The sequence below is a fragment of the Tupaia chinensis genome, unplaced genomic scaffold, assembly GCF_000334495.1.
Source record: "Tupaia chinensis unplaced genomic scaffold, TupChi_1.0 Scaffold000063_1, whole genome shotgun sequence".
Classification (NCBI taxonomy): domain Eukaryota; kingdom Metazoa; phylum Chordata; class Mammalia; order Scandentia; family Tupaiidae; genus Tupaia; species Tupaia belangeri.
In genome coordinates, this window is record NW_006159521.1 from 7,288,229 (window position 1) to 7,314,461 (window position 26,233).

The window sequence follows — 26,233 nt, forward strand, 5'->3', positions numbered from 1 at the left end:
GGAAAGAGAAATCACCATCCAGGGCAGATGGCCATGCCACAGTTCCTTCTCCTCGTTTTGAGCACGCGCACATGAGCCTGGTGTGACTTTCCAGCCATCAGGTGGCCCAGGGCTTGAACTGTGGTCCAGCACCTTAACTATATCACGTATGTGAAGCTCTTAGCTAACTCAAGTGCCAATAATCCCATATTATGTTTTCAAAGAAGGCATCTACGGTACTTGAAGTAACAAGTCTTCCGTGCTTACCCCTATCACCACCCTGAAAGGAAATGAAAAACGGGACAGAGCAGAAATGAAGCCAGGGAAGTGCCCCTTTACGGCTGGGCAGGGCTGCACATCCCTCCCTCACCACCCTGCCCAGCAGCAGCTGCTGTTAGATGAGAGCCCCGACACTCCCGTGGGTGTCAGTCAGGGAAGGTCCCAGTTTCGAAATAAGCCATTAAGCAGCCATCTACAACATCTGAAGACCTCAGGCCACCCAGGATGCTCTTGCCAGCCCCTGTAGAGTTCAGCACCAGAGAATGCAGAGGCCAAAACATCCAGCCTCACGACCAGCCTCCCAGAGAACAAGATGCAAGCAAAAGGACACCTATTGATAAAGACATATCATGGGGGACCAGCAGGTGGCGGGGTTTGAGGCGCTGGACTGCGGTTCGAGTCCCGGACCTGGAGACTTGGTTTCTCACTTTCTCTCTCTCGCTCTCTGTCTCTCTAAGTGAGCACACGTGAAAAAATAAATAAAATAAATGATAAAGACATATCATGTTGAAAGATAGATAAACCGGTGTGGCTGTCAGAGTGATGGATTCCCACATGGCTGACAGCAGTTCAAGTCCCAGTCCTGGGGGGTTTCTCTCTCTCTCTCTCTCTCTAATGAGCACACAAGCCCTATAGCAAATTTTAAATAATTATAATAATAAATAAATAATTCTTTTTTAAAAAGATATATAAACAGACTTTATTTCAGAGTTTCATGATAAAATTCTAAAAGGTAAAATACATTATTTTTATTTGCACAGTATAATTGGCAAAATAAAGCACAGAGTTCAATATTAATCCTAACATAATTTGAAGGGAGAAAAAAGGACTAAGTAGGAGTAAATACTGAAATAATACACAACTACTGGTATTTTGAATTCAATTCCCAGAAAACAGAGAGGATTGACCAGCAGTTGACCACTGCTGAAAGCCACTTGGGAAACGGGTTCACTTCCCCAGGCAACCTGAACACCCTGAACATGGCTTCCTGTGCCTCTCATCCTAACCGAGAGGTGCGGAGGAGGTTGCAACATGGCTGGAGCCTGTTGGGATGCCCATCTTTGTCTCTCTCCCTTTCCTTCTCTCTCCACCTCTTCTTACCTCCCTTGTTTACTCTCATAAAAGAAAAAAAAGGGGGAAAACAAAACCCAAAACCTAGAAAATCAATAGGTAATAGGTTTAGATCTCAAGGAAGCACATTTAAGAATAATTTCACTAGGGACCAGCAGTCGGTGTACTGGCTATGTTGCTGAACTCCCATGTAGTTGACCGCAGTTCGAGTCCTGGACCCGGTGGCTTAAACTCACACCAGGCATGTGTGCGTGCGTGCCCAAGATCCCGAGCGGAGAATGGATGAGAAGGGATTGTGTGGTGTGGCCATCCCCCTGGGGGGTGATTTCTTGCTTTCTCATTTGTGTCTTTAGTCTTTTTTCTTTTCATTTGCTATAGGGTACGTGCACTCATGGGTAGACAGAAAGCGAGAGTGAAAAAGGAAGTGCAGTTCGAGTCCTGGACCCGGTGGCTTAAACTCACACCAGGCATGTGTGCGTGCGTGCCCAAGATATCCCGAGGAGAATGGAGGAGAAGGGATTGTGTGGTGTGGCCATCCCCCTGGGGGGTGATTTCTTGCTTTCTCATTTGTGTCTTTAGTCTTTTTTCTTTTCATTTGCTATAGGGTACGTGCACTCATGGGTAGACAGAAAGTGAGAGTGAAAAAGGAAGTACCCCTCTGGGGGGAAGGCCATGCTTCAATTTCTTCTCCTTCTTCTCACACAAATATGTGCACACATCCACTCTTTCAACATTAAACACTAACTACTACGTCTAATTGTTTGGACAGGGGATCAGTCCCCCTCCCTGCCACTTTCTGTGTATCCACATCAGCCACACGGGCAAAGGCCTGACCCACAGCTGATCTGCCTTGGCCAAATGCTCTGTGACCCTCCTGGAACAGCGAGCAATGGCAGCCCTGGCGGGAGCTGCCCCACACCATCTCCCTTGCTCCATCTCCCCTGGCAGGCTCCTGGTTCTCATCGGGCTCTCTGCCACGCTGCTCTCAGTGACCACTACAGTCTGTAAAACTGCTTAGCAGCAGGCTAATTTATTTTTTTATAAAGAATTATGCACTGGGAACCAGCAGTTAGCATAATGGCTATGTCGCTGGACTCCCACATAGTCGACCGCGGTTCGCGTCCCGGACCCGGTGGCTTAAAACTCACGCCGGGTGCGTGTGCGTGCGTGCCCAAGATCCTGAGAGGAGAATGGAGGAGAAGGGACTGCGGCGTGACCATCCACCCTGGGGGGTGATTTCTCGCTTTCTGTCTCTATGTCTCTCTCTTGTCTGTCTGGCAAGCGCACGCGCCCTATAGCAAAAACCTCTCCAAAAAAAAAAAAAAAGAATTATGCACTCAATTTTATTCGTGTTTTTTTTTGTTTTTGTTTTTGTTTTGTTTTGTTTTTAATTTAACCAGAGAGACAGAGAGAGAAAGTAAGAAAGCAACTTGCCAGGTCCAGGACTCAAACCATGGTTCACCATGTGGGAGTCCAGCACTCTAATCACCACGCCACCTGCTGACCCCAACAACAGACTAAATTTTTTTATTTTAACTTTTTTTTTTAAGAGCTTTTTGCCTTAGGGTGCATGCACTTGCCAGAGAGATAGTGAAAGGGAAAGTAAGAAATCACCCTCCAGAGGCGATGGCCACACTCCTCCTCCATTATCGTTCTAGGATTTTGGGAATGCACACACACACACGCCTGGTGTGAGTTTCAAGCCACTGGGTCTGAGACTAAAACCGTGGTTAACCATGTGAGAGTCCAGAGATATAACCACTACACCATCTACTGGCTCCTTAACTTTTATTTTAATTGCCAGAGGATACTCTCCAGAAAGGGACAGAGAAAGAGATAGGGAGAGGGAGAAGCACCCTCCATCAGAGTGTGGTCACATCACAATCCCTTCTCCACTGTTTCACCATCCTAGCAGGATCTGGGGCCCACACACATATGCCCAGCATGTTTGACAAGCCCTCCGGATTAGGACTAAATCTATAGTCAGCCATGTTGGATCTGGCTTAACCACTAGCTACAAGGCCGGCCCTTAATGGCAGTCTAGAAGTGGTTTCTCCATAACAGAGGACCCCATGACTTGTGTTGCAGTCATCATTTGGGTGCGTGACAAGGACCCAGGGAGCTGGCATCTTTGGCTGTGCATGTGACTCTAAAAGAGGCTCATTCTGTCTTTCTTGGCTGACTCAGTCAAGTCTTAGCCTTGCTTTTCCTTGCATGCTTGACAACTTATTTGTTTTACTTAACAAAATATCCAGGAAATCATACTTTCTGTTCTTCGTGGCCTTCTTTCTCCTCAACTCTATGACACATACACATTTGTGTATAGTGGTGTAGTCACCTTTCTTTTAGGTCTTTGGACTTCTAAGGATAACACTGGAATGCCAAGGCCCAACTCTATGACACATACACATTTGTGTATAGTGGTGTAGTCACCTTTCTTTTAGGTCTTTGGACTTCTAACAATGGCTTCAAGGATAACACTGTGGAATCCCAAGGCCCTTCCTACGAGGGGCAATGATAGAGCTTACTCCACTTCCTCTTAGAAGCCTCACTCACCCATTTTCCTTGGCCAAGGACCTTCTGAGACAAGCAGGAAGCAGCCGCTGCGATCTTAGATGGGTGATAATGCACCATGTCGTAGTCAATGAGAGTCAGTTCCATCAAGTACTTGGCTAGTGTGTGCTGTTCGACGTCCACCTGTGAAAGGACAGCCAGGGACAGTAAGGGGCACACATGCTACAACTACCTGCAAATTCCTGGCAAAGGCCTAGGAACTCACATCCACATAACTCACTCACTCTCCTCACTATCTGCTCTTCCCTACAATATGGCCAAACATAGAACATGAGGTCTTTTCTCTACATGAATAAGAAGACTTCCCTGAGGGACACGTCCTTCCTATAAATGTGTAAGCTATCACTTCATTAAATCAGGTCGAAGCAAAGAGCAGAGTCTCCAACAGAGCTCGGGCACTCACCTCCCCAGCCTTCGACGCGCGCCTTAAGAAGTGGAGTGGCAAGGGTCGACCCAGCTCAAATTTCAGTTCTTTCAATATGGAAGTTTCCATTTCTCGGATTTGGGAACTGGTATAAGCATTGTCTGTGACGTAAACAAAGTCTTCAATATTTGGAGAAAACATCTCCTCATACTTGGAAGCCAGAAGCAGAGCGGTAATTCCAACTAGCTGAAGCTTCTTACGTGAGACTGGCTGAACCTACGGAAGATAAATGTGGCCAAAGTCACCAGAACAGGAGGACTGGGCTCTGGGTAAAAAAAATCGCAAGAGAAGGCCCAGTCAGTAGTGTGGTGGTGAAGGTGCTGAGTCCCACATGGTCAACAGCATGGCTCGAATCCTGGACCCGGTAGCTCGAGAAACACACCAGGCACACGTGCATGCATGCATAAAATTCTAAGAGAAGAGAGTAGAAAAGATTGTGGCATGGCCACTCCCCCAGGGCGTGCTTTCTCACTTTCACTTTGTCTCTCTCTGTTCTCTCTCTGGTGAGCTACACATGTCCAAAGGCAAAAAAAATCTTAAAAAAAAAAAGAAGGAAGAAGAATGTGAGAAGGAATCGAGCACTGGAGACGTGAGTGTCACTCTGCTCACGGTCCTCAGGGAGCAGAACAGACAGGAACATTAAGGGTAGAAATGGCGGGGGCCAGCAGGTTAGGTATGGTGGTTAAGGTACTGGACGCCCACATGGTTGAATGCAGTTTGAGTCCCAGATCTGGTTGCTTGCTTTCTCACTTTCCCTTTCTCTCTCTGGTAAGTGCCTTATAGCAAATTTAAAAATAATAATAATTTAAAAATAAAATAAATAAATCTGGAGAGCAGATCGCATCCATTGCTGGACTTCCACATAGTTGACTGTGGTTGGAGTCCCGGACCCGGCAGCTTAAAACTCATGCGGGGCACGTGTGTGTGCATGCTGAAAACCCCAAGAACTGAATGGAGGCATGGGGTGATTCACTCCGGGCAAAGAGTGATTTCTCTCTCTGTCTCTCTGTTCTTCCTCACCCATTTTCCTTGGCCAAGGACCTTCTGAGACAAGCAGGAAGCAGCCGCTGCGATCTTAGATGGGTGATAATGCACCATGTCGTAGTCAATGAGAGTCAGTTCCATCAAGTACTTGGCTAGTGTGTGCTGTTCGACGTCCACCTGTGAAAGGACAGCCAGGGACAGTAAGGGGCACACATGCTACAACTACCTGCAAATTCCTGGCAAAGGCCTAGGAACTCACATCCACATAACTCACTCACTCTCCTCACTATCTGCTCTTCCCTACAATATGGCCAAACATAGAACATGAGGTCTTTTCTCTACATGAATAAGAAGACTTCCCTGAGGGACACGTCCTTCCTATAAATGTGTAAGCTATCACTTCATTAAATCAGGTCGAAGCAAAGAGCAGAGTCTCCAACAGAGCTCGGGCACTCACCTCCCCAGCCTTCGACGCGCGCCTTAAGAAGTGGAGTGGCAAGGGTCGACCCAGCTCAAATTTCAGTTCTTTCAATATGGAAGTTTCCATTTCTCGGATTTGGGAACTGGTATAAGCATTGTCTGTGACGTAAACAAAGTCTTCAATATTTGGAGAAAACATCTCCTCATACTTGGAAGCCAGAAGCAGAGCGGTAATTCCAACTAGCTGAAGCTTCTTACGTGAGACTGGCTGAACCTACGGAAGATAAATGTGGCCAAAGTCACCAGAACAGGAGGACTGGGCTCTGGGTAAAAAAAATCGCAAGAGAAGGCCCAGTCAGTAGTGTGGTGGTGAAGGTGCTGAGTCCCACATGGTCAACAGCATGGCTCGAATCCTGGACCCGGTAGCTCGAGAAACACGCCAGGCACACGTGCATGCATGCATAAAATTCTAAGAGAAGAGAGTAGAAAAGATTGTGGCATGGCCACTCCCCCAGGGCGTGCTTTCTCACTTTCACTTTGTCTCTCTCTGTTCTCTCTCTGGTGAGCTACACATGTCCAAAGGCAAAAAAAATCTTAAAAAAAAAAAGAAGGAAGAAGAATGTGAGAAGGAATCGAGCACTGGAGACGTGAGTGTCACTCTGCTCACGGTCCTCAGGGAGCAGAACAGACAGGAACATTAAGGGTAGAAATGGCGGGGGCCAGCAGGTTAGGTATGGTGGTTAAGGTACTGGACGCCCACATGGTTGAATGCAGTTTGAGTCCCAGATCTGGTTGCTTGCTTTCTCACTTTCCCTTTCTCTCTCTGGTAAGTGCCTTATAGCAAATTTAAAAATAATAATAATTTAAAAATAAAATAAATAAATCTGGAGAGCAGATCGCATCCATTGCTGGACTTCCACATAGTTGACTGTGGTTGGAGTCCCGGACCCGGCAGCTTAAAACTCATGCGGGGCACGTGTGTGTGCATGCTGAAAACCCCAAGAACTGAATGGAGGCATGGGGTGATTCACTCCGGGCAAAGAGTGATTTCTCTCTCTGTCTCTCTGTTCTTCCGGTGAGTGCACGTGCCCTATCGCAAAAATCTCTCTAAAAAAGAATAATAATTCTTTTTTTTTTTTTTGGAGAGGTTTTTGCGATAGAGCGCGTGCGCTCGCCAGACAGACAAGAGAGAGACAGAGAGACAGAAAGCGAGAAATCACCCCCCAGGGGGGATGGCCACGCCGCAATCCCTTCTCCATTCTCCTCTCGGGATCTTGGGCACACACGCACACGTGCCCAGAGTGAGTTTTAAGTCACCGGGTCCAGGATGCGAACCGCGGTCGACTACATGGGAGTCCAGCGACATAGCCATTACGCTAACTGCTGGTCCCAAGAATAATAATTCTTTAAAAACAAAAAAAAGGAGCCACCCCTGACCACAGCACTTCTGCTGCTGAAACCGATCCAGGCCAGCGCCAAGAGTGTACATGTGACCTCACTGAGCCTCACAGTAACCCTAGCAAGTACACATTTTTATCCTCAGTTACAAAGAGAGGGGCCGGGGCAGAGATTCAGACCCAGCGTGGGGGACAGGATGCAAGCCTGGTGACCAAGCTTCTGGTCACTCTCTCACGTCGCGTCGACTCGAGTGCGCAGCCCTTGCCCGGTGCTCACGCCCTGCAAGTGCTGAACCAGCACAGGCCGCGTCAGACGGCTATGCCTTCACCCTCACCACAAGCGCACCCGTTATTCCACTCCGAGAACCTATGAGTGATGCTTCAGAGTCAGGGAAAACCTCAGTTTACAGTATTTGCCTCCCTCATTTCCTTTTTGTTTTTGAACTGAGACTTTACTTTTCTTGCTTCAATTTTCATTATTGAAAGTCTACCAGGGGCCAGCAGGTGGCATGGTCGTTAAAGGCACTGGACTCCCACATGGCCAACCACGGTTCAAGTCCCAGACCTGGTGGCTTGCTTTCTCACGTTCCCTCCCCCACTCTCTCTCTGATCAAACTGGAAAATAATAATAATAATAATAATAAATGAAGTTAAATGAAATAATTCTTTTAAATAAAGAAGAGAAAATTTACCTAAAGAATTAATGTTTTCCTCCTCAGTGGGAATACATACTGAACATTGTTGAACCTAGATGGTAACTCAAGATCTGCTAGTACCTCAGGGCAGATATCACAAACCTACCCACTGCTATAGTGTTTGGGCAGAATTTGTACTTTATCTAAACCCGTATCATGAATGTTGGCTTTACATAAATAAATCCTGCCTGCAGGGCTGCTGCTTGGTAGATAACACACCAGAAATGGGTGTCTGATACCTCTAACCGGTCAGCGTCTGCGTTACCAGGTGATAAGTATTTTGAAGATCACTTTTGCCTCAGTTTATTTTCTTCTATCTTTCTTTACTTCATGGCCCACTTTCTCAGTCCACTCCACACACATACCCCTCCTCCTTTAAATAATAACCTGCCTAAAACCAGCAGGTGGCATAGTAGTAAGGCACTGGACTCCCACATGGCCCCCCAAGGTTCAAGTCCTGCACTTAGAGGCTTAAAACTCATGCCAGGCATGTGTGCATGCGTGCCCAAGATCCCGAGAGAATGGAGGAGAGGAATTGCTGTGTGGCCATCCCCCCTGGGGGGTGATTTCTCACGTTCTGTCTCTTCATCTCTCTCTGTCGGTCCAGTGAGCACATGCACCCTGTAGCAAAAATCTCTCTTTAAAAAAAAAAATTGCCTCTCCCTCTCTTACTTCTTGGGTGACTTAATGCCACACCTAGCTAGAAACTTTGAAGTTGTCTAGCTAAACTCATCATTTTTCAGGTGAGGAAACCTAACACCAAAGGGTACCAAACTATGGAAATTGTGCACACAGGCCAGGGAAACCAGGGTCTAAAAGTGCCACAGGGGTTAGGCTGACTCCCAGGACCGCTGACGGCCACATATTTGCTCTGGTGAGACAGCGCGCCCCAAGCACTTGTCAGCAGACGGACCCTACAGAAATGCCCGGCGTTGGCCAACATCACCCATCACCAGAGGCTACTTCCCTCTTCAGCACCTGAAGTTCTCTGGCTCCTCATAAACTGGTGTTTGGCCTTTTATTCAGAACACACCACACCTTAGCCTTCTGTCCCCAAGGCATGCATGTGATGTTTGGGGAGCCAACTGTCACACTTACCTGTAAGAATCTATCCATGATGGCGACGCACATGTACAGGGTCTCCTGCAGAAGCCGGAACTTGGAGTGCACTTGCACCAGCCAGTCCACCAGGATGGCTCGCATCCGTCCGTTGATATCTCTTCCTTCTAGGAAATGCGGGCTTATGGATTGCACGACCTGTTGGTGGAGAGACAAGTTTCAGAAGCTGACCTCGTTCCTTCCCAGACATGCGGTCAATTCCACGTTGCTTGTTCGACCAGAGCACAAAGGCCTGCCCACCTCAAGCTGCCGTAGATACTGGTAGATGTCCTTAACGTAGTCGCTGCAGAGCTGCGGGTTCTCCCAGTCTTCATTATCGATATCCTCTATTTTGCAGAGCAAGGCATCAGAAAAAGCTTGGCACAGGTTCTCTTCCCTCATGGAGACGTCCTCGGGTGTGGGAGACAGGCTCTACAGGGACAAACGACAGCACACAGATTACTCCAGTAGAGGCAGCCTCAACGACAACCACGTGCAGAAAGAGCTGGCTTAAACATGTCACGCGCATGCTTAAGATCAAAGCAAATAGTTTTTTAAAGAAGTTTTTCATTTTTATATATTTATTTATTTTTAATGTTGCTATAGGGCACATGTACTACCAGAGAGAGAGACAGACAGAGAGAAAGGGAGAAAGCAAGCCACTAGGTCCAGCAAGCCACTAGTCCAGTGCCTTAACCACCATGCCACCTGCTGGCTCCAAAGTAAATACATTGACAGGTAATTGTGCTGAGGAACTCAAGACATAACAGATGGGGCCAGTAGTCGTGGTATGGTGGTGAAGGTGACTGGATCCCACATGGCCAATTTTGTGGTTCAAGTCCCAGACCAGGCAGCTTGAGAAACCTACCAGGAGTATGTGTGTACCCAAAATCCCAAAAGGAGCAAGAAATGGAGAGGAGATTTCTGCAATGACCACACCCCATGGGGTACTTTCTCACTCCCCCAACCCCTGGTGAGCACACGCGCCTCTGGCGAATCTTACATAGCCCTGTGCAGATGTGTTGGAGGAGACACTTCTCTGTTTAAAACTAACTGGCTCAGAGAGAAATCCAAGCCCTCACGGGGGCCGTGGGCCCTGTGAGCTCCACGGCCTGGCCTGCGCCCTTCCCAGCCTAGATCCTACTTCTCTCCTCCTGGATGGCTGCCCTCGCTGCACAGGCTCCCCCCACCAGACTACTGGTTCTCTACCTGCCTGGGTATTTCCTTGCCTTCTTCAACTTTCTATCCTGACTCCTATTTAAAAACACCACTTCCAGGGCCAGCAGGAGGAGTGGTGGTTAAAGCGGCTGGATTCACATATGGTCGACTGTGGTTAGAATCCTGGATCCAGGGGCTTGACAATCAAACCAGGCACATGTGCGTGCATGCCCAAAACCCCAAGAGGAGACTGGAGGACAAGGAACCGTGGCATGGCCGTCCCTCCTGGGCGGTGATTTTTCTCACTCTCCTCTCACCCCATTCATGTATGTGCCCTCTGGTGTTAAAAATAACAATAAATTAATTCTTTTGTTTTTTTCCATTGGAGAGGTTTTCGCTATAGGGCACGTGCACTCACCAGAAAGACAGAGAGAGACACAGAGACAGAAAGCAAGAAATCACCCCCCAGGGGGGATGGTCACGCCGCAATCCCTTCTCCATTCTCCTCTCGGGATCTTGGGCACGCACGCGCACCTGGTGTGAGTTTAAGCCACCAGGTCCGGGACTCGAACCACAGTCGACTACGTGGGAGTCCAGAGACATAGCCATTACACTAACCTCTGGTTCCCAATAAATTAATTCTTGAATAAATTAAATGACTATCTCCCTTCAGTCTGAAGACCTCTATCTCACCCTACACACACCTCATCATTTTTCTTGTTTTTCTCATAGAACCTGTAACTAATTTTCTTTCCTTCCTTCCTTTTCTTTTCTTTTTATATTTTTTTGAGAGTTGTTTGCTATAGGGTGCGTGCACTCGCCAGAAAGACACAGACAGAGAGACAGAAAGCGAGAAATCACCCCTCCTCCCCAGGGAGGATGGTCACGCTGCAATCCCTTCTCCTCCATTCTCCTCTCAGGGTCTCCGGCACATGTGCACCTGGCGTGAGTTTAAGCCACCAGGTCAGGGACTTGAACAATGGTCAACTACATGGTAGTCCAAAAACGTAAACGTAGTCATTACACCATCTGCTGGTGTCTCTCTCTCTCTCTTTCAATTTGAGCAGTGAGGGACAGAGCTAGAGAGGGAGAAAGAAAGGGAGAAAGCAAGCCACCAGGTCTGGGATTCAAATCGAGGTTGGTCATGTGGGAGTCTAGAGCCCTTAAACACCACACCACCTGCTGGACCCCAGAACCTAAAACTTTCTAATACACTAGCGTTTACTTGTGTATTAAGTGTACTGTTTTCTACCTCTGCTAGAATTTAAGTCCATACAGCTCCATTTATTTAATTGGTTCTATCCAGTTAGGTACCTCAAACACTGTCACCTCTACAGTAGGTGCTCAATAAATGAAAGAGACGTGACCATCTGGGTTCAGAGGTCACTGGAGCTGATCACTCTAGGAGCCTTTTCTGAAAGCAAAATGTTTTCTTCTCCTCAACTAATCACTCTAAATTGAGAAACTGGCAAGTGAAAAGCAGAATCACACGTTCCTGTCTATAAATAAAACAAGAAGGGGAAGCAAAGACCGAGAAAGCATATGACTCTTTTATTTTCTGCTGACCAGGTGATTATTTATAAAAATCATACAAATTAAAAATGTATGAAGTTAAAACAATTATTTAGTGATGAAGTATAAATAAATAATTACTTTAAAAAGAATAAGAGGTACTTTTCAAAGTAAAACCTAACAGGACTGCTTGGCTACAAAGAGTGCGTATAGGGAAATAAAATATGAAAACGATATGTGCGATAAGCGGGGCAACTTCATTTCCACTAACGCGCAACGATAACAGTTCCGGCCTTACAGGAAGAGATGATGGCGACACGGTACAGTCATCTCTCAGGGCCAGCAGATGGCGTAATGGTTATGTCACTGGACTCCCACATAGTCAACCCAGGTTGGAGTCCTGGACCCGGTGGCTTAAACTCACAGTGAGCGTGTGTGTCCAAAATTCTGAGAGCAGACTAGAGAAGGGTTTGCAGCATGGCCATTCCAAATATGTGTGTGTGTGGAGGGGGGATTTCTCACTTTCTGTCTCTCTGTCTCCCTCTCTCTCCGACGAGCACACTTGCTCTATAGCAAAAACTTCTAAAAAAAAAAAAAAAAGAAGAAAAAGTACAGTAAACTCTTGAATAACATGGGTTTGCACTGCATGAACCCTCTTTACGCACAAATAATTTTCTATACTTAAATGTGTTTTCTCTTTTTCTTTATTCATTTTTTTAAAAAATTGTTACAGGGTGAGTGCACTCACGAAAGAGACAGAGAGAGGGAAAGGGAGAGAGCACCCCCCAATGGGGTATGGGTGCACTGCAATACCTTCTCCATTACTCCACCCTATCGGGGTCTGGGGCTTGCACATGTGCGTACCCATCATGTTTTCCAAACCGCCATGTCTGGGACTTGAACTGGAATATCAGCCATGTGGGATCCAGCTTTCTTAACCACCAGGCCATAAGCTGGCCCTTCCTTGTTATTTTCTTAATAACATTTTCTTGGGGACCAGCAGATGGCATAATGATTATGTCACTGGACTCCCATATAGTGGACCACAGTTCAAGTCCTTTATCAGGCAGCTTGAAACTCATGCCAAGCATGTGTGCATGCATGCCCAAAATCCTGAGAGGAGAAAGGAGAAGGGATTGTGGGGGGTAATTTCTTGTTTTCTGTCTCTGTCTCTCTGGCAAGCACATGCACCCTATAGCAAAATCTCTCTCAGAAAAAAACCCACATTTTCTTTTCTCTAGCTAATTCTAAGAATACATTTTTTAACATATTACATACAAAACATGTTAACTTAATTCTTATGTTATCAGTAAGGCTTCCAGTCAACAATAGCTTGTCCGTAGTTAAGTTCAGGGGCATCGACAAGTCACACACGGGCCAGATGGTGGTGTAGCAGTGATACAACTGGACCCACGTGGAAAACGCCCCAGGGTCATGTTCAGAACATCCCTGAGCATGCCGGCACACGTGTGTGACTGAAATGTGGGCCAGCTCAGACTGGGAGTGGACTGCAGCAGGGGGAACCAGTTTGGGGTACCTTTCTCTCTCCCTCATGGAAATTAACAAAGTGACAAATAGACTTCAGTTGTATGCAAATTTTCCACTGCACAGGGGTTGGTAGGTGCCTGTAATCCCCCATGTTGTTGAAGTCCTCACCAGTTCAAAATACAGCCTTCCCTCTTAAATCAAAGGTCTTAACTTAGGAAGGACCAGCTGAGCAAGAAGCATGCTGGTGCCAGGGGACTTCAAAATGCTTATGGAAAATGGAATTAAAAGACAAAAATTGGGACCAGCAGTTGGAGTAGTGACTCCGTCACTGGACTCCCATGTAGTCGATGGCAGTTCGAGTTCCGGGCCCGGTGGCTTAAACTCACACTGGGCGCATGTGCGTGCATGTCCAAGATCCCAAGAGGAGAATGGAGAAGGGATTGCGGTGTGGCCATCCCCGCTAGGGGGTGAGTTCTCACTTTCTTTCTTTCTCTGTCTTTCTGGCAAGCATGCGAACTCTATAGCAAAAACCTCTCCAAAAAAAAAAAAAAAGATAAAAATTAAAAATACATACTTTAGGACCTGTGTTAAGGCAGCTGGCTCCCACATGGCCAATCGCAATATTCAAATCCCAGATCTGGCAGCTTGGAAAATACACTGGGCACAAAATCCCGAGAAGAACAGAAAAGAACTGTGGAGTGGCCCATCCCCCTGGGGGGTGATTTCTCACTTTCTTTCCACTCTGTATCTCAACATATATGCCATCAAGTTCAAGACTGGACCTGTGTTAAGGCAGCTGGCTCCCACATGGCCAATCGCAATATTCAAATCCCAGATCTGGCAGCTTGGAAAATACACTGGGCACAAAATCCCGAGAAGAACAGAAAAGAACTGTGGAGTGGCCCATCCCCCTGGGGGGTGATTTCTCACTTTCTTTCCACTCTGTATCTCAACATATATGCCATCAATTTCAAGACTGTTTTTTCCTTTTTTTTTTTTTTGAGAGGTTTTTGCTATAGGGCACATGCACTCACCAGAAAGACAGAGAGAGAGAGAGACAGAAAGCGAGAAATCACCCCCCAGGGTGGGGGGGGAATGACCACACCACAATCCCCTTCTCCTCCATTTTCCTCCTGGGATCTTGGAGGCACATGTGCCTGGTGTGAGTTTAAGCCAACGGGTCCATGACTTGAACCTCAGTTAACTACATGGAAGTCCAAGTGACATAGCCATTACGCCAACTGCTGGGCCCTCCTCTAGGGATTTTGGGCATGCACGCACAGCACCTGGCATGAGTTTCAAGCTGCTGAGTCAGGGACTTAAACCATAGTCGACCTTGTGGGAGTCCAGTGCCTTAACCACTATGCCTCCTGCTGGCCCCACAAATGGATATTCTTTAAGGACTTTTTTAAGATTAGGGAACAAAAAAATCAGAGCCAAGTTAGGACTATAAGGTAGATGCCTAATAATTCCCTGTCAAAACTCTCTCACAATTGCCCACGTTTGATGAGAAGAGTGAGCAGGAGCACTGTTGTGGTGGTGAAGGACTCTGGTGACACCCTCCCAGGCATTCTGCTAAGTTTTGGCTAACTTTCTCAAAACACACTCATAATAATCAGATGTTATTATACTTAGGCCCTCAGAAAATCAACAAGCAAAATGTCTTGGGCACCCCAAAAAGCCGTTGCCATGACCAGTGCTCTTGACAAGTCTACTTTCCGCTGACTGGACCACTTCCACCTCTCGGTGGCCATTGCTCTGCTTGTGCTTTATCTTCAGGATCCTACTGGTAAAGCCTTGTGTCATGTCCTGTTAAAATTCTTCCAAGGATCTTATCCCTCTTGACTAAGAAGTCCACCAAAAAGCTCTGCTCTTGTCGGCAGTTGATCTGAGTGTGGCAGTTTGGGCACCCATCAAGCAGAAAGCCTGTTCAACTTTTTCAGTCAGAATTGTTAAGCTGAAGCAGCCGAGATGCCTGTGGTGCTGGCTATTGTTTCTGCGGTGAATTGTCCGGCAGCTCCCATCGGGGCACAAACAAGACTCATTTTTTCTCGATAAAATGGCATGATGGTCTGTTGCTGTGAATGTCATCTTCAACACTCTCTCATTCCTTCTTAACATGAGTTATCCATTTATAAACTGCTGGTCTCTTTGGGGTTTGTTTCCAGGAATTTTTTTTTTTTTGGGGTTTTTTTCCGATGGTTTTTTTTTTTTTGTTTTTTTGGGGGGGGGGGTTTTGCTATAGGGTGTGTGCGCCCGCCAGACGGACAGAGAGACAGAAAGCGAGAAATCACCCCCCAGGGGGGATGGCCGCGCCGCAATCCCATCTCCTCCATTCTCCTCTCGGGATCTTGGGCACGCACGCAAAAGCACCCAGCTTGAGTTTAAGCCACTGGATCCAGGACTTGAACCACAGTCGACTACGTGGGAGTCCAGCAACATAGCTGTTACGCTAACTGCTGGTCCCAGTTCCCAGGAACTTTTTGTAATGCATTAATTATTTCACTATTCTTCCACACAAGCCTCACCAAAAATTTGTTATTTGTTCTCATTTCTATTTTAGCATAATTCAGGTTGTTCTGATAGATATTCTGCTCAAACTGATGTTTTATCCTGACTGGCTCAAACTAGATACTGTCCAGACATGCTGTAACAGGATGGTACAAGTTTATTTTGGTGCAAAAAGTTTCAAAATCCTTCCAGTTTTTTCATAAGCATTTTCCACAAACTTTTTTGACAATCTCTCCTATACACGCCATAGGAGGCGGGAGAACCTCGAGGAACTAGAATAAATAAGAGGTACCAGAGAGGATGAGACCTCAAAGAAAATGAATGGACAAAAGGAAAGTGCAAAGTACCAGGGGAAATGAAGAAGATAAAGGCAGCTGGACCTGTACATCGATGTGGGTGGGAGGACAGCATGTGAGGTGTAAGCTGGCTGCAGCGGTGGGCAACACCCTGCTAAGCAGCTTAGATGCTATCCAAAGCGCTTTTGATGTGAAATCGCTGATGGAATTTACCAAGAGTGACTAGAATCTGACATAGCTCCAGTTTAAAGTGAGCTTCTTCACCCTCCCCAGAAAGGGCAGCCAGCACAGGAAGTCTGGTTCAAGGACTCAGTTAACCCCGTTGCTTCCTGTGCTGCCCTAGCTCCCAGAGTGTTTAATCTGTGTCCTATGAGAAGCACACCTGAGTTTGGCCACATTCTAAAGCCACTAAGATAAAACAAGGATACTTGGGGACCAACAGATGGCATAGCAGTTACATCACAGGACACCCACATGGGCAACTGCAGTGCGAGTTCCGGGCCCGGAACTTGAAAATCATGCCGGGCGTGTGTGCATGCATGCCCAAGATCCTGGGAGGTGAATAAAGAAGGGATTGTGGTGAGGCCATCACCCCTAGAAGGTGGTTTCTCACCTTCTCTCTGTCTGTCTCTGTCTCTCTCTAATAAGCACACATACCCTAAAGCAAAAACCTCTTAAAAAAAAAAAAAAAACAAAAAAAAACAAGGATACCTGCACTAGCCCTAAATTTAGAATTACTTGAAGCACTCCTTTGGGAACTAGAAGGTGACATGGAGGCCGAAGTGCTGGATCCCACCCACATGGTCGACTATGCAATTCCAGTCCTGGACCCAGCAACTTGAAACACGCCAGGCATGTGTGTGTGCCCAAAATCCCAAAGAGAATGGAGAGAAGAGATCGTGGTGTGGCCAGCCCCTCTTGGGAGTGGTTTCTTACTTTCTCCCTCTCTCTGTCTCTGGTGAGTGCACACGTCCTATAGCAAAAGAAAAGGAAAAGGGAAAAAAAAAAAAAAGGCAATTAATGGCATTCCTTTAAACACCAATATAATTTAATTATTCAAAGAACCCACTCAACTGTTCAGGGAGTTGCCTAAGCCCAAGAGGCCAGCTGGACAACCTCTGTCCAGTATCTGCTGCAAGCAAAACTGAAAAACCCCATGAGCCTCTGCGTCATCAGGAAAGCCATGACACAATTTTGCATAGAAAAATACATGACTTTCCTGACAACCTAATAGTTAGCTGCCACAAACTTCAGATGACAAAAGTAGCCTGTGATTAAACATTTTCAGGCCAACATCTACAGAGATGAGAATACCCAGTGGGCAGATTGACAGGAATATGTAAACATACAGATATTCACACAAGTTTGAATAAAACACAGTCCTTTTATTTAGTAAACTGATGATGGCTGAACAAAGTCAATTAAGTGCAAGAGGGAAGGACCCCAGGAAAAACAGTTGACTCCAATCAGAGAGCTAGTGATCTAGAGCAATAAACATGCACTGTGCATTCACGGGCACCCGAACCGTGTACAGGCAGACTGGCTTACCCTTGACAAGCTTGAGGAAGGTGATGGAGCGGAGATTCAGGGACAGTAACAACAAGCTGATCTTTTATCCCAGGCACTCGAGGCACTTCTCTGTTATTTGGCTATTTTACAACTGCTTTTTTTGTCTTTAAAAATAAGTCATTCTTGGGATCAGCAGATGGAGTAACAGCTACGTCGCTGGACTTCCATGTGGTCGACCGTGGTTCAAGTCCTGGACCTCGTGGCTTAAACACACCGGGCGCATGCGTTCGTGCCCAAGATCCCGAGAAGAGAATGGAGAAGGGATTGCGGCATGGCCGGTCCCCCTGGGGGATGATTTCTCGCTTTCTGTCTCTGTCTTTCTGATGAGCACATGTGCCCTATAGCAAAAACCTCTTCGAAAAAAAAAAGAAGAAAAACAAAACCAAAAAACAAACAAAAAAAGCTTATAACATAAGCCAGGTATCTATGAAAACAGATGTTTGCACACATACAACCCAATTCAAACTATCCTTCTGTGAAACTGGAGGGCAGGCATTTTTCCCTGTAGCTGATGAAGCAACTGAAACACAAAGGGCCCTGACTGAGACCTTGAAAGTGTTCTATATATAAAAAAGGGAAATAAGTACAACCTTTTTTTTTTTAAAGCATGATTTTTTTAAGTCTTTTTATTTTTAGACTTATTTATTTCATTTTATTTATTATCCTTATTAGGTGATTTGCTATAGAGCATGTGCACTCACTAGAGGAGGCGGGTGGGGGAATGAGAAAGCAAGGTGCCAGGTCTGGGACTTGACCCGTGGTTAACCACATTGGAGTCCAGCACCTTAACTACCCTGCCACCTGATGGCCCAAGAATGCCATTTTTATTAGTATTTTTTAAATTTTATTTATTTATTGAAAAGGTTTTTGCTATAGTGTGAACTTGCCAGACAGAGACAGAGAGAAAGAAAACGAGAGACATAGCCATTACGCCAATTGCTGGTCCAGCTTGTGTTTTTTAAAAAATTTTTGCATGTGCGTTCACCAGAGAGACAGAAAGTGAGAACCACTCCTCCCCCAAGGGGGATGGCCACGCCACAAACCCTTCTCCCCCATTGTCAGGATTTTGGGCATGCACACACACATGCCTGGTATAAGTTTCAAGGCCCCAGGTCCAGAACTTGAACTGTTATCGGCCACGTGGGGGGTGGGGGGGATGGGCAGTGCCTTAACCACCATATCACCCCTATTATAAGCTTTCCAAGAAAGTTGCTGGAAACCTGTGTGCTCAGCTAGCCAGCCCACAACTCCAGAGACTGCCTGTTAGGGAGCAGCATCGACTCTGCAAGTAGACTAGGTGCAAAGGAAAAGCCGGAGCCCAGAGAGGGACAAGAGGGGCTCACCTGCCAGAAGGTGGGTGAGCTTAGTGGTCCCTCCACTACTCTGCTTCTTCTACTGAAGTATACGAGGAGGAGGGATTGCGACGTGGCCATCCCTTGGGGGGATCTCTCTCTCTCTCTCTCTCTCTCTCTCTCTCGTGCATGCACATGCCCTAATACAAAACTAGAAAAAATTTTTTAGAAGTTCAAGACTATCTCTCTGATCATTTTCTTTGGATAAATTATAAAAACAGACTTACTGGGTATGGAAGTAACGATTTGAAATATATTCCCAAACTGTCCTTCTGCTATGTTACATGGGAGGAACTATATTCCATCATCCACCTGGAATGCTGCATGACAGCCAGAGGTCAAAGTCTGAAACCAAACTTTGGGCTTGGTGTTTAGGTCACCAGAAACTTTCAAGGAAAGGCCTCTTACAGGAAGCTGATGGGATAGGCTCTGAGCAGTGGCTCTCAATGTGAAGCCTGTGTCTCCCATCTCATAATCAGCCAGTGCTTTCCACGGTGGCCTCTGCGCGGAAGGCTCGCAGTCTGTCCCTCTCCCTCGGATGTTGATGGAGAGCTTCCAGGGTGACACCTCTGTGCCCTTGCCAGATCTAAAGCCAAACAGGACACCTTCTCCCAAGCTACCTGCCACTCCTGACTTTCCTATTTTGGGCTTATTTACTCTCTAAATGGTTTCATACTTACATGCTTTAGGGATTTATTCTTCCACTTCAAGCAACAAATCCAAAGTATTCTTTCTCTTTTTGGGGGGGTGTTGGGGGGTTTTGCTATATGGTGCTGCATTCGCCAGAGAGGCAGAGAGACAGAAAGTGACAAACCCTTCTCCTCTCAGGATCGTGGGCACGCACACACCCGGTGTGAGTTTAAGCTACCAGGTCCAGGACTTGAACCACAAACAACTACAGGGAAGTCCAGCAACATAGCCATTACGCCAACTACTGGTCCTCCAAAGTATTCTTTCTTTCATTCTTTTTTTTTTTTTTTAATTGCCAAGGGCATGTATACTCACCAGAGGGACAGGGAGAGAAAGAGAAAGAAGCGCCCTGCAGTGAGGTATTATCACACAGCAGTGTCTTCTCGTCCATTTCTCCATTCTGTCAGGATCTGGGACAGGTGTGCACACAAGCTGGTGTGTTTTTCAAGCTGCCAGGGCTGGAATTCAATAACTATCAGGCAACCCCCCAGGAATCCAGCTCCCTCGATCATCAGGCTACAGGGCCAGCACTTTCTTTCTGAATACTAAAAGGAGTCCTGGTGCACCCTAACACATTTGATGCTGTTTCTCGGATACTGGTTCATGGGTAAGCACTTAGTGGAGACGTGGGCTGGACCAAGACCCTGTCAGCTCTCGCTGGCATGATTACAATCCCTCCTGACTTAGCTTCTCTCTCATGACCACCCTAAACTGCTTTATCACTTCTATCCTCCTTGAAATCTCCGCTTTCTCACTGCCTAAGAGGACAAATTCCAATGCCTTCAAATCCACCCACAACTCTCTTAACCTTATGTTTCCTTGCACAAGTCACCTGACTTTTAGTCTTGCAGTTTCTCTTACCAAAGTACATGATTAGAGGCCTATTTCCTTTCTGGAGCCTTGATTTTCGTTACTGTTTTGTGCCCCCAAAAGTTAACCCCTTTCCTGACAACATCTCCTATCCTTAAATTGCCTGCTTACTCCATGAAGATTCTCCTGACCACTCCACTCCTAGTGCTTTCTCCCAGCACTTACATCTGCCATTTGACTTCCAGTCATACATGGCCCAGGGGACTCTAACATCATTTCTTAGGATTACTAATTTAATTTTCAGGTATATATGCCCTTTCCAGGTAAGTTTCCTGAAGGCAACGTGACTCTTCAGCAGCCTTAATACAGCTGGGTATGAGTAATGCATGCTCAATATATATATTTCTCAAATAAATCCAATGTTTCCTTTTGAAACGTCTTTAACATGTAAGAACTTTTGAGCGGAGGACAGTTAAGTGGTTATTGTTATCATCCCAGCACCTATAACAATGCTTGGCTTGTAGCTGTACAAGTAGTTTATGAATGAGAGGATGGATGAACTTGAACATGGTAGAAAGAATAAGCCAACAGCTTCATTCACATCCTAACTCTAACTGAGCTGACCAGTAATGGAGACGACAAGGTGTCACCCCTAGAATTTTGGCATTACCTTATTCTTATGTGAGTCTGAGTCTTGGAATCGGAGGCTTCCAAAGCCTTCACTGGCAAGACCATTCTTATAGAGGACTATTTTAGTAAAACCTACAAAATTTCACTCTGAGAGCATTAGCTGTGGGTAGTAAGGCAATTAACTTGATTATTCAAGGTGAGAATGTTAAATTAGGGTACAATCCAAAAAGGTATATGAAGTCGTTTCCTACGTTGCTGCTTCAAAGTACAGCTCTAGCTATCAATGTTCTTCAAACACTGTGATGATGAAAAGGCAACCTTGCAGTCTCAGTAAGAAAAGGTACTCCTGGGCCAGGCAGTGGCTTGGTGGCCAAGGTGGCTGGATCCCACATGGATGATTACATAGTTCAAGTCCCAGACCTGGCCACCTGCAAAACACATGAGGTGCATGTGCCTGCATATCCGAGAGAAGACTGGAAAACGGATTGTGAGTTGTGGCCATGCCCACCCCCTGCTGAAAATATGCTTCCTATATCGCAAAAAAAAAAAAAAAAAAAAAAAAGGCCATTCCATTAAGTGTGTTTATAGCTTCAGAACTTCCTACCTTTGGAGCCAACATTTGCATCTGGACTGGTTTCACAGAAGCAATAGGTTTCAATTGTTTGTTGACATTTGTTTTGTTGGACTGAACTGGTACTTTCGTGTTCTGAGGTTTCTACAAGGAAAAAGAAATATGAAGAAGGCAAGATAGTCTGGGTGATCCCTCCCGGCTGTACAGAATCAATATGGGCAGGCCCTTTCAATCCTCAGGGTTGTTACCTTCGCTCCTTGAACTGCTCTGGTTGTAACTCTATTTCCAATTTCTTCTAAAACGGCACGCCTAATAGTCACATGGCTTTTAGCTTTAGAATTAACTCCCGTGTCAATATTCTCCAAATCTCTAGACACCTAAAAAATAAAAGGTTAATGATACGTTGAGACAATTTTAAATAATTTTTGCTAATGTCAAGTTTACAATGGTTTTGGAAAAGGTGAATATGCTGAAATGTATTTGTCAGAAGGAAAGAGTACATTTTAGAATGTCTAACAATGCCATATGCTGGGGTCAGCAAGTGGCGTGGTGTTAAGGCATGCTACCTGTTTCTGTAGGGTCAGCAGGTAGCATGATAGTTAAGGCACTGGACTCCTACACAGCTGACTGTGGTTCAAATCATGCACCACTTGCTTTCTCATTTTCCATCTCCATCTCTGGTCAAATTAAAAAACAATAAATAAAATTAAAAATAATTCTTGAAAAAAAAAAGTTTCTGTAGACCCAATCTTTTAGAAATACTTTTTTAAAAATTAATTATTTTATTTAACTTTGTATTTATTTACTTTTAATTTGACCAGAGATGGAGATGGAAAATGAGAAAGCAAGTGGTGCAGGATTTGAACCACAGTCAGCCATGTGAGAGTCCAGCGCCCTGAACCACCATACACTACCTGCTGGCACGTATAAGTACTTTTTAAAATGAGGTTGTCATATCACGAACTCTCTTATGTTAAGATTACTTAGGATGGAAATCCACAACAACAGTTTTAGCTCTCAAATTCAGAAAAGGCTGAATTGAAATGAAATAAAAATTGTCAGTTGACCTTAACCTGCTTTAGACTGAATGTGCTTAGAAACAAAACCTGCTAGGAAAAGCAATTCATACAAAAAAAAAAAAGAAGAAGAAAAGAAGAAAAGAAAAGAAAAAGTAATTTTATTACAGAAGTAATAAGCATTTCATAAAGAAAAACATTATATGCTATCTGTGAGTGTTGGAGGTCTTAATCTTAAGGAATCTTCAAGGGGGTCATTTGAGTGTATCTACCATGATAGAGCAGTCAGGTAAAACTCAAGCCTTCCCTGAATAGAAAGAATTTGACTATTAAATAACTTCATAGGCTAAAGTAGGTCGAATCACATGTCAGTTGGATTTACAACCACAACAGGATATGAATTAAATACCAAATGTATTCACTCTATTGAGATTCTTAAAGGTCACACTGTTCAATTTTTCCAGCATCCACTGCCAATATTAAGAAGTGTTTGAAAGTTTAATGCTTATGGATTGAAGCCTGGTAATGTGACCAAGTTTCAATTTGTCTGCAAGGGAAAATTGGCAGCTTTTAACGAGCTTTGTAGACGGGATGATGGAACCCAGGTGTGTCAGGGCCTCCAGTTTTCATCACAAGTAAAGCTGGGAACAATTCAAGGCCACAGGAAAAATATCCAAAAGGCTATAACGCTTTGATTTTTGCAAAGATGAAATGAACAAACATGGATCCTTTACTCTGTCTGCCACGTGGGTCCAAATTATAAGCAAAATCTCTCTTAAGAAAAAAAATTTAAAGGACAAACCCATAAACGAGTGAACTTAGCCTGGAAGATTTAGTATGCAGAAATAAACAAGAAACCAAGAGAAATGTAAAACACCTAAGAAATAGCCATGGCAGTGGCCTGATCCAACGTGAGAAAGAATTCATTGACTACAGAATTTCTTCCAGTCCTTCTCCACGCAGCAAACACACACAGATCTCCTAGCTGGGAAGGAGATGGGAGAAAAGGGGAAGGAAAGCTCAAGAACCTGCGGTTAGAGAGAGCGAGAGAGAGCTCTCTTAACAAAGCCCTCGGGGTCGTCCGCTGAGCCAGTTCGCCAGCCAGGCTCGGGAGGCTCACCCTGCCGGGGCTGCACAGGGGCGGGGGCCAGCCTTAGGGCTCGGAACGCCAGAGAAGTGGGAAGCTCCAGGGAAAGGAAGAGCAGTCCAGTTTGGACTAAGAAACACGGAGCACGGGAGAGGCCCGAGACGGCTGCGGGGGAGGGGCTGCGGGGCCGCGGCCCGACAGGGAGGGAGTGGAGGGTCGCCGGGATCACTCACCGTCGGACGTCGGAGCAGCGCCATGAGGGACAGGGAAGGCGAGGGTGCCACCCCGGCCCGGCGAAGGGCGGACAGGAGCCGGAGGGCACGGGCGTCCGCGGCGCCGTTAGGAGTGCACTGCGGACCCGCAGGGCGGCGAATCTTCGGCGCTGTCGCCGAGTTCCAGGATTCAAATACCGCGCCGCTCGCGCCCCATTGGGCGGCCCCACGCACGGCGCGCTCTTCTTATTGGCCAGGTCCGGAGGCAGCCCCGCACGCTGATTGGCGGAGTTTCCTTAGACACATTTGGTTGTCATAACATTTGGTTGAGTTTCTGCCTACGGCCTTTTTTTAAAAAAAATAAGTCCCAGTATGTGAGATTAAAAAAAAGAAAAACGTGAGATGTCTCGTTAAATGTCCCGTTGAAAGCAGACGTAGAACGCCTTCCCTGAATTTTGACAAGGTCACCTCCAGATATCACTCGACATTTGTACTGGGTGGGCGGAAGTAGGTTCTAGGGAAACCCTGGAGATCCCATTTCTAACCTTTATTCTTCAGGAAATGTGGAGTGGGAGTTTACATTGAGTGGGCGTGGCTGATGGTACAGGCGCCTCGGAGTTGCTCAGGCTGCAATATGTTGGGTGATTGAGAATTCAACGCGTGTTATCGGCGATTATGGCTTTTATTTAGAGACTGACATTCCCAGAAGAGGAAAAAGAAAGGCAGGAGAGAAGGAAAGAGTAAAAGAATTCGTGTGATGTAAGCGCTAGCACTTAATATAATGGTGCATGTCAGTGCTCAGTAACTATTCGATCCTGTCGGGGGTGCCTGCAGGTGGCATGGTAGTTAAGGCGTTGGACTCCCACATGACCTATCATGGTTCAAGTCCCAGACCTAGTGGCTTGCTTTCACGCTTGCTCTCTCTCTCTGTGTCTCTCTGGTCAAACCGAAAAATAATATCAATAAACATGGGGACCAGCAGGTGGCATGGTGGTTAAGGCGCTGGACACTCGCACATGGCTGACCACAGTTCCAGTTCCGGACCTGGTGGCTTGCTTTCTCACTTCCCTTCTTTCTCTCTGTCTCTCTCTGCCAAATTAAAAATAAATGAATGAGGGGGCCAGCAGGTGGCATGGTGGTTAGGGGCGCTGGACTCCCACATGGCTGACCATGGTTCAAATCCTGGACCTGGCAGCTTGCTTTCTCATTCTCCCGGTCTCACTCTGTCCCTCTCTGCTCAAATTATGAATAGATAATGTTAAATAAAATAATTTTTAAAAATAAATGAATGAATAAAATGTTAATAAATAATTATTTTAAAAATAATATCAATAAACAAAATTAATGTTTAAAATAAGAACAAATGCTCCTGTGTGACATGTATGATTTTAAAAAGAGCAAGGCGTGACCTCAGTGTTGAGTGGAAAGGTGACAAAATCACGGAAATCCAAAGAGAAAGGCATTTAAGTTTGTCCTGGAAAAGAGAAGCAGGGGGTGAAGATCAAGAAAAGAGAAGCAATCCAGAATGAAAACGTGAGATTAAAGTGAAAGGTGAGAGAAACAGAAAGGACTAATGTCCACAGCAGACAGTGGAATAACTCTGTATCAGGCTCTATCCAAAAGTATGAGCAAGCTTTCCCATCACTTTTTTTTTTTAACCCTCCTCTCCCCCTTTTTTTGAGAGATTTTTGCTACAGGGTGCATGTGCTCAACAGAGAGACAGAGGAGACAGGTGAGAAATCACTCCCCATGGGATGGCCACACCGTAATCCCTTCTCCTCTTGAGACTTTGGGCACCCATGCCCATGCACCCGGTATTAGTTTCAAACCAGAAAGTCTGGGACTTGAATAGCCATCTGCCATGTGGGAGTCCAGTGCCTTAACCACTATGGTTATATGGTCGTATTTTCCTGATCAAAGCAAGTAAGAGGATTAGCCTAGATTTAAGGAGAGAATAAACGGGCTATACTTGTTAATAGAAGGCACAGCATAAAAATGTGGCCACCTTTAATCCACCATAGTAAGGTAAAACAAGATCCACTCCTTTGTTAGAATTCCTAGTACAGAGTTTCTGAGTGCATGTTTTTCATTCTAAAATTGGTTTGCTGACATGGAATACTCTGCACACTGAGACCATTAGGAGGCCCAGGTTTGGCTCCTGGTCCAACCTAAAGGCCACAGGTAGTGACATGAGCATGTAATACAGTGACTTGGAAAGTTGAGGCAGAAAGATCACGACAGAAAAATACCCTTTTTGGTTAGTTTTTGGCTTTTGGTTTTGTGCTCATCTGAGAGAAACAGAGTGAAAGAAATAAGAAACCACCTCCCCAAAGGGGATGGCCATGCTGCAATCCCTTCTCCGCCAGTCTCTTCTTAGGATTTTGGGCACACGAACCCAATGTGATTTTCT

The 26,233-nt window shown here is 45.8% G+C and overlaps 1 protein-coding gene across 1 annotated transcript in view; it reads right to left on the reverse strand.

Annotated features, from left to right (window-relative positions):
* CCNB2 (cyclin B2) overlaps positions 1-24,013 on the reverse strand; it is a 27,152-nt gene extending 3,139 nt beyond the window's left edge. Inside the window, exons 1-7 of the mRNA XM_006141774.3 lie at positions 23,845-24,013; positions 21,757-21,885; positions 21,542-21,652; positions 9,183-9,353; positions 8,922-9,080; positions 5,769-6,005; positions 5,348-5,488 (exon numbers count right to left, since the gene is read on the reverse strand). Coding sequence (XP_006141836.1) covers positions 5,348-5,488; positions 5,769-6,005; positions 8,922-9,080; positions 9,183-9,353; positions 21,542-21,652; positions 21,757-21,885; positions 23,845-23,868 — 972 coding nt within the window. The 5' untranslated portion in view covers positions 23,869-24,013. The remainder of the gene's footprint in view (positions 1-5,347; positions 5,489-5,768; positions 6,006-8,921; positions 9,081-9,182; positions 9,354-21,541; positions 21,653-21,756; positions 21,886-23,844) is intronic.
* Between the last annotated feature and the right edge of the window lie 2,220 nt (positions 24,014-26,233).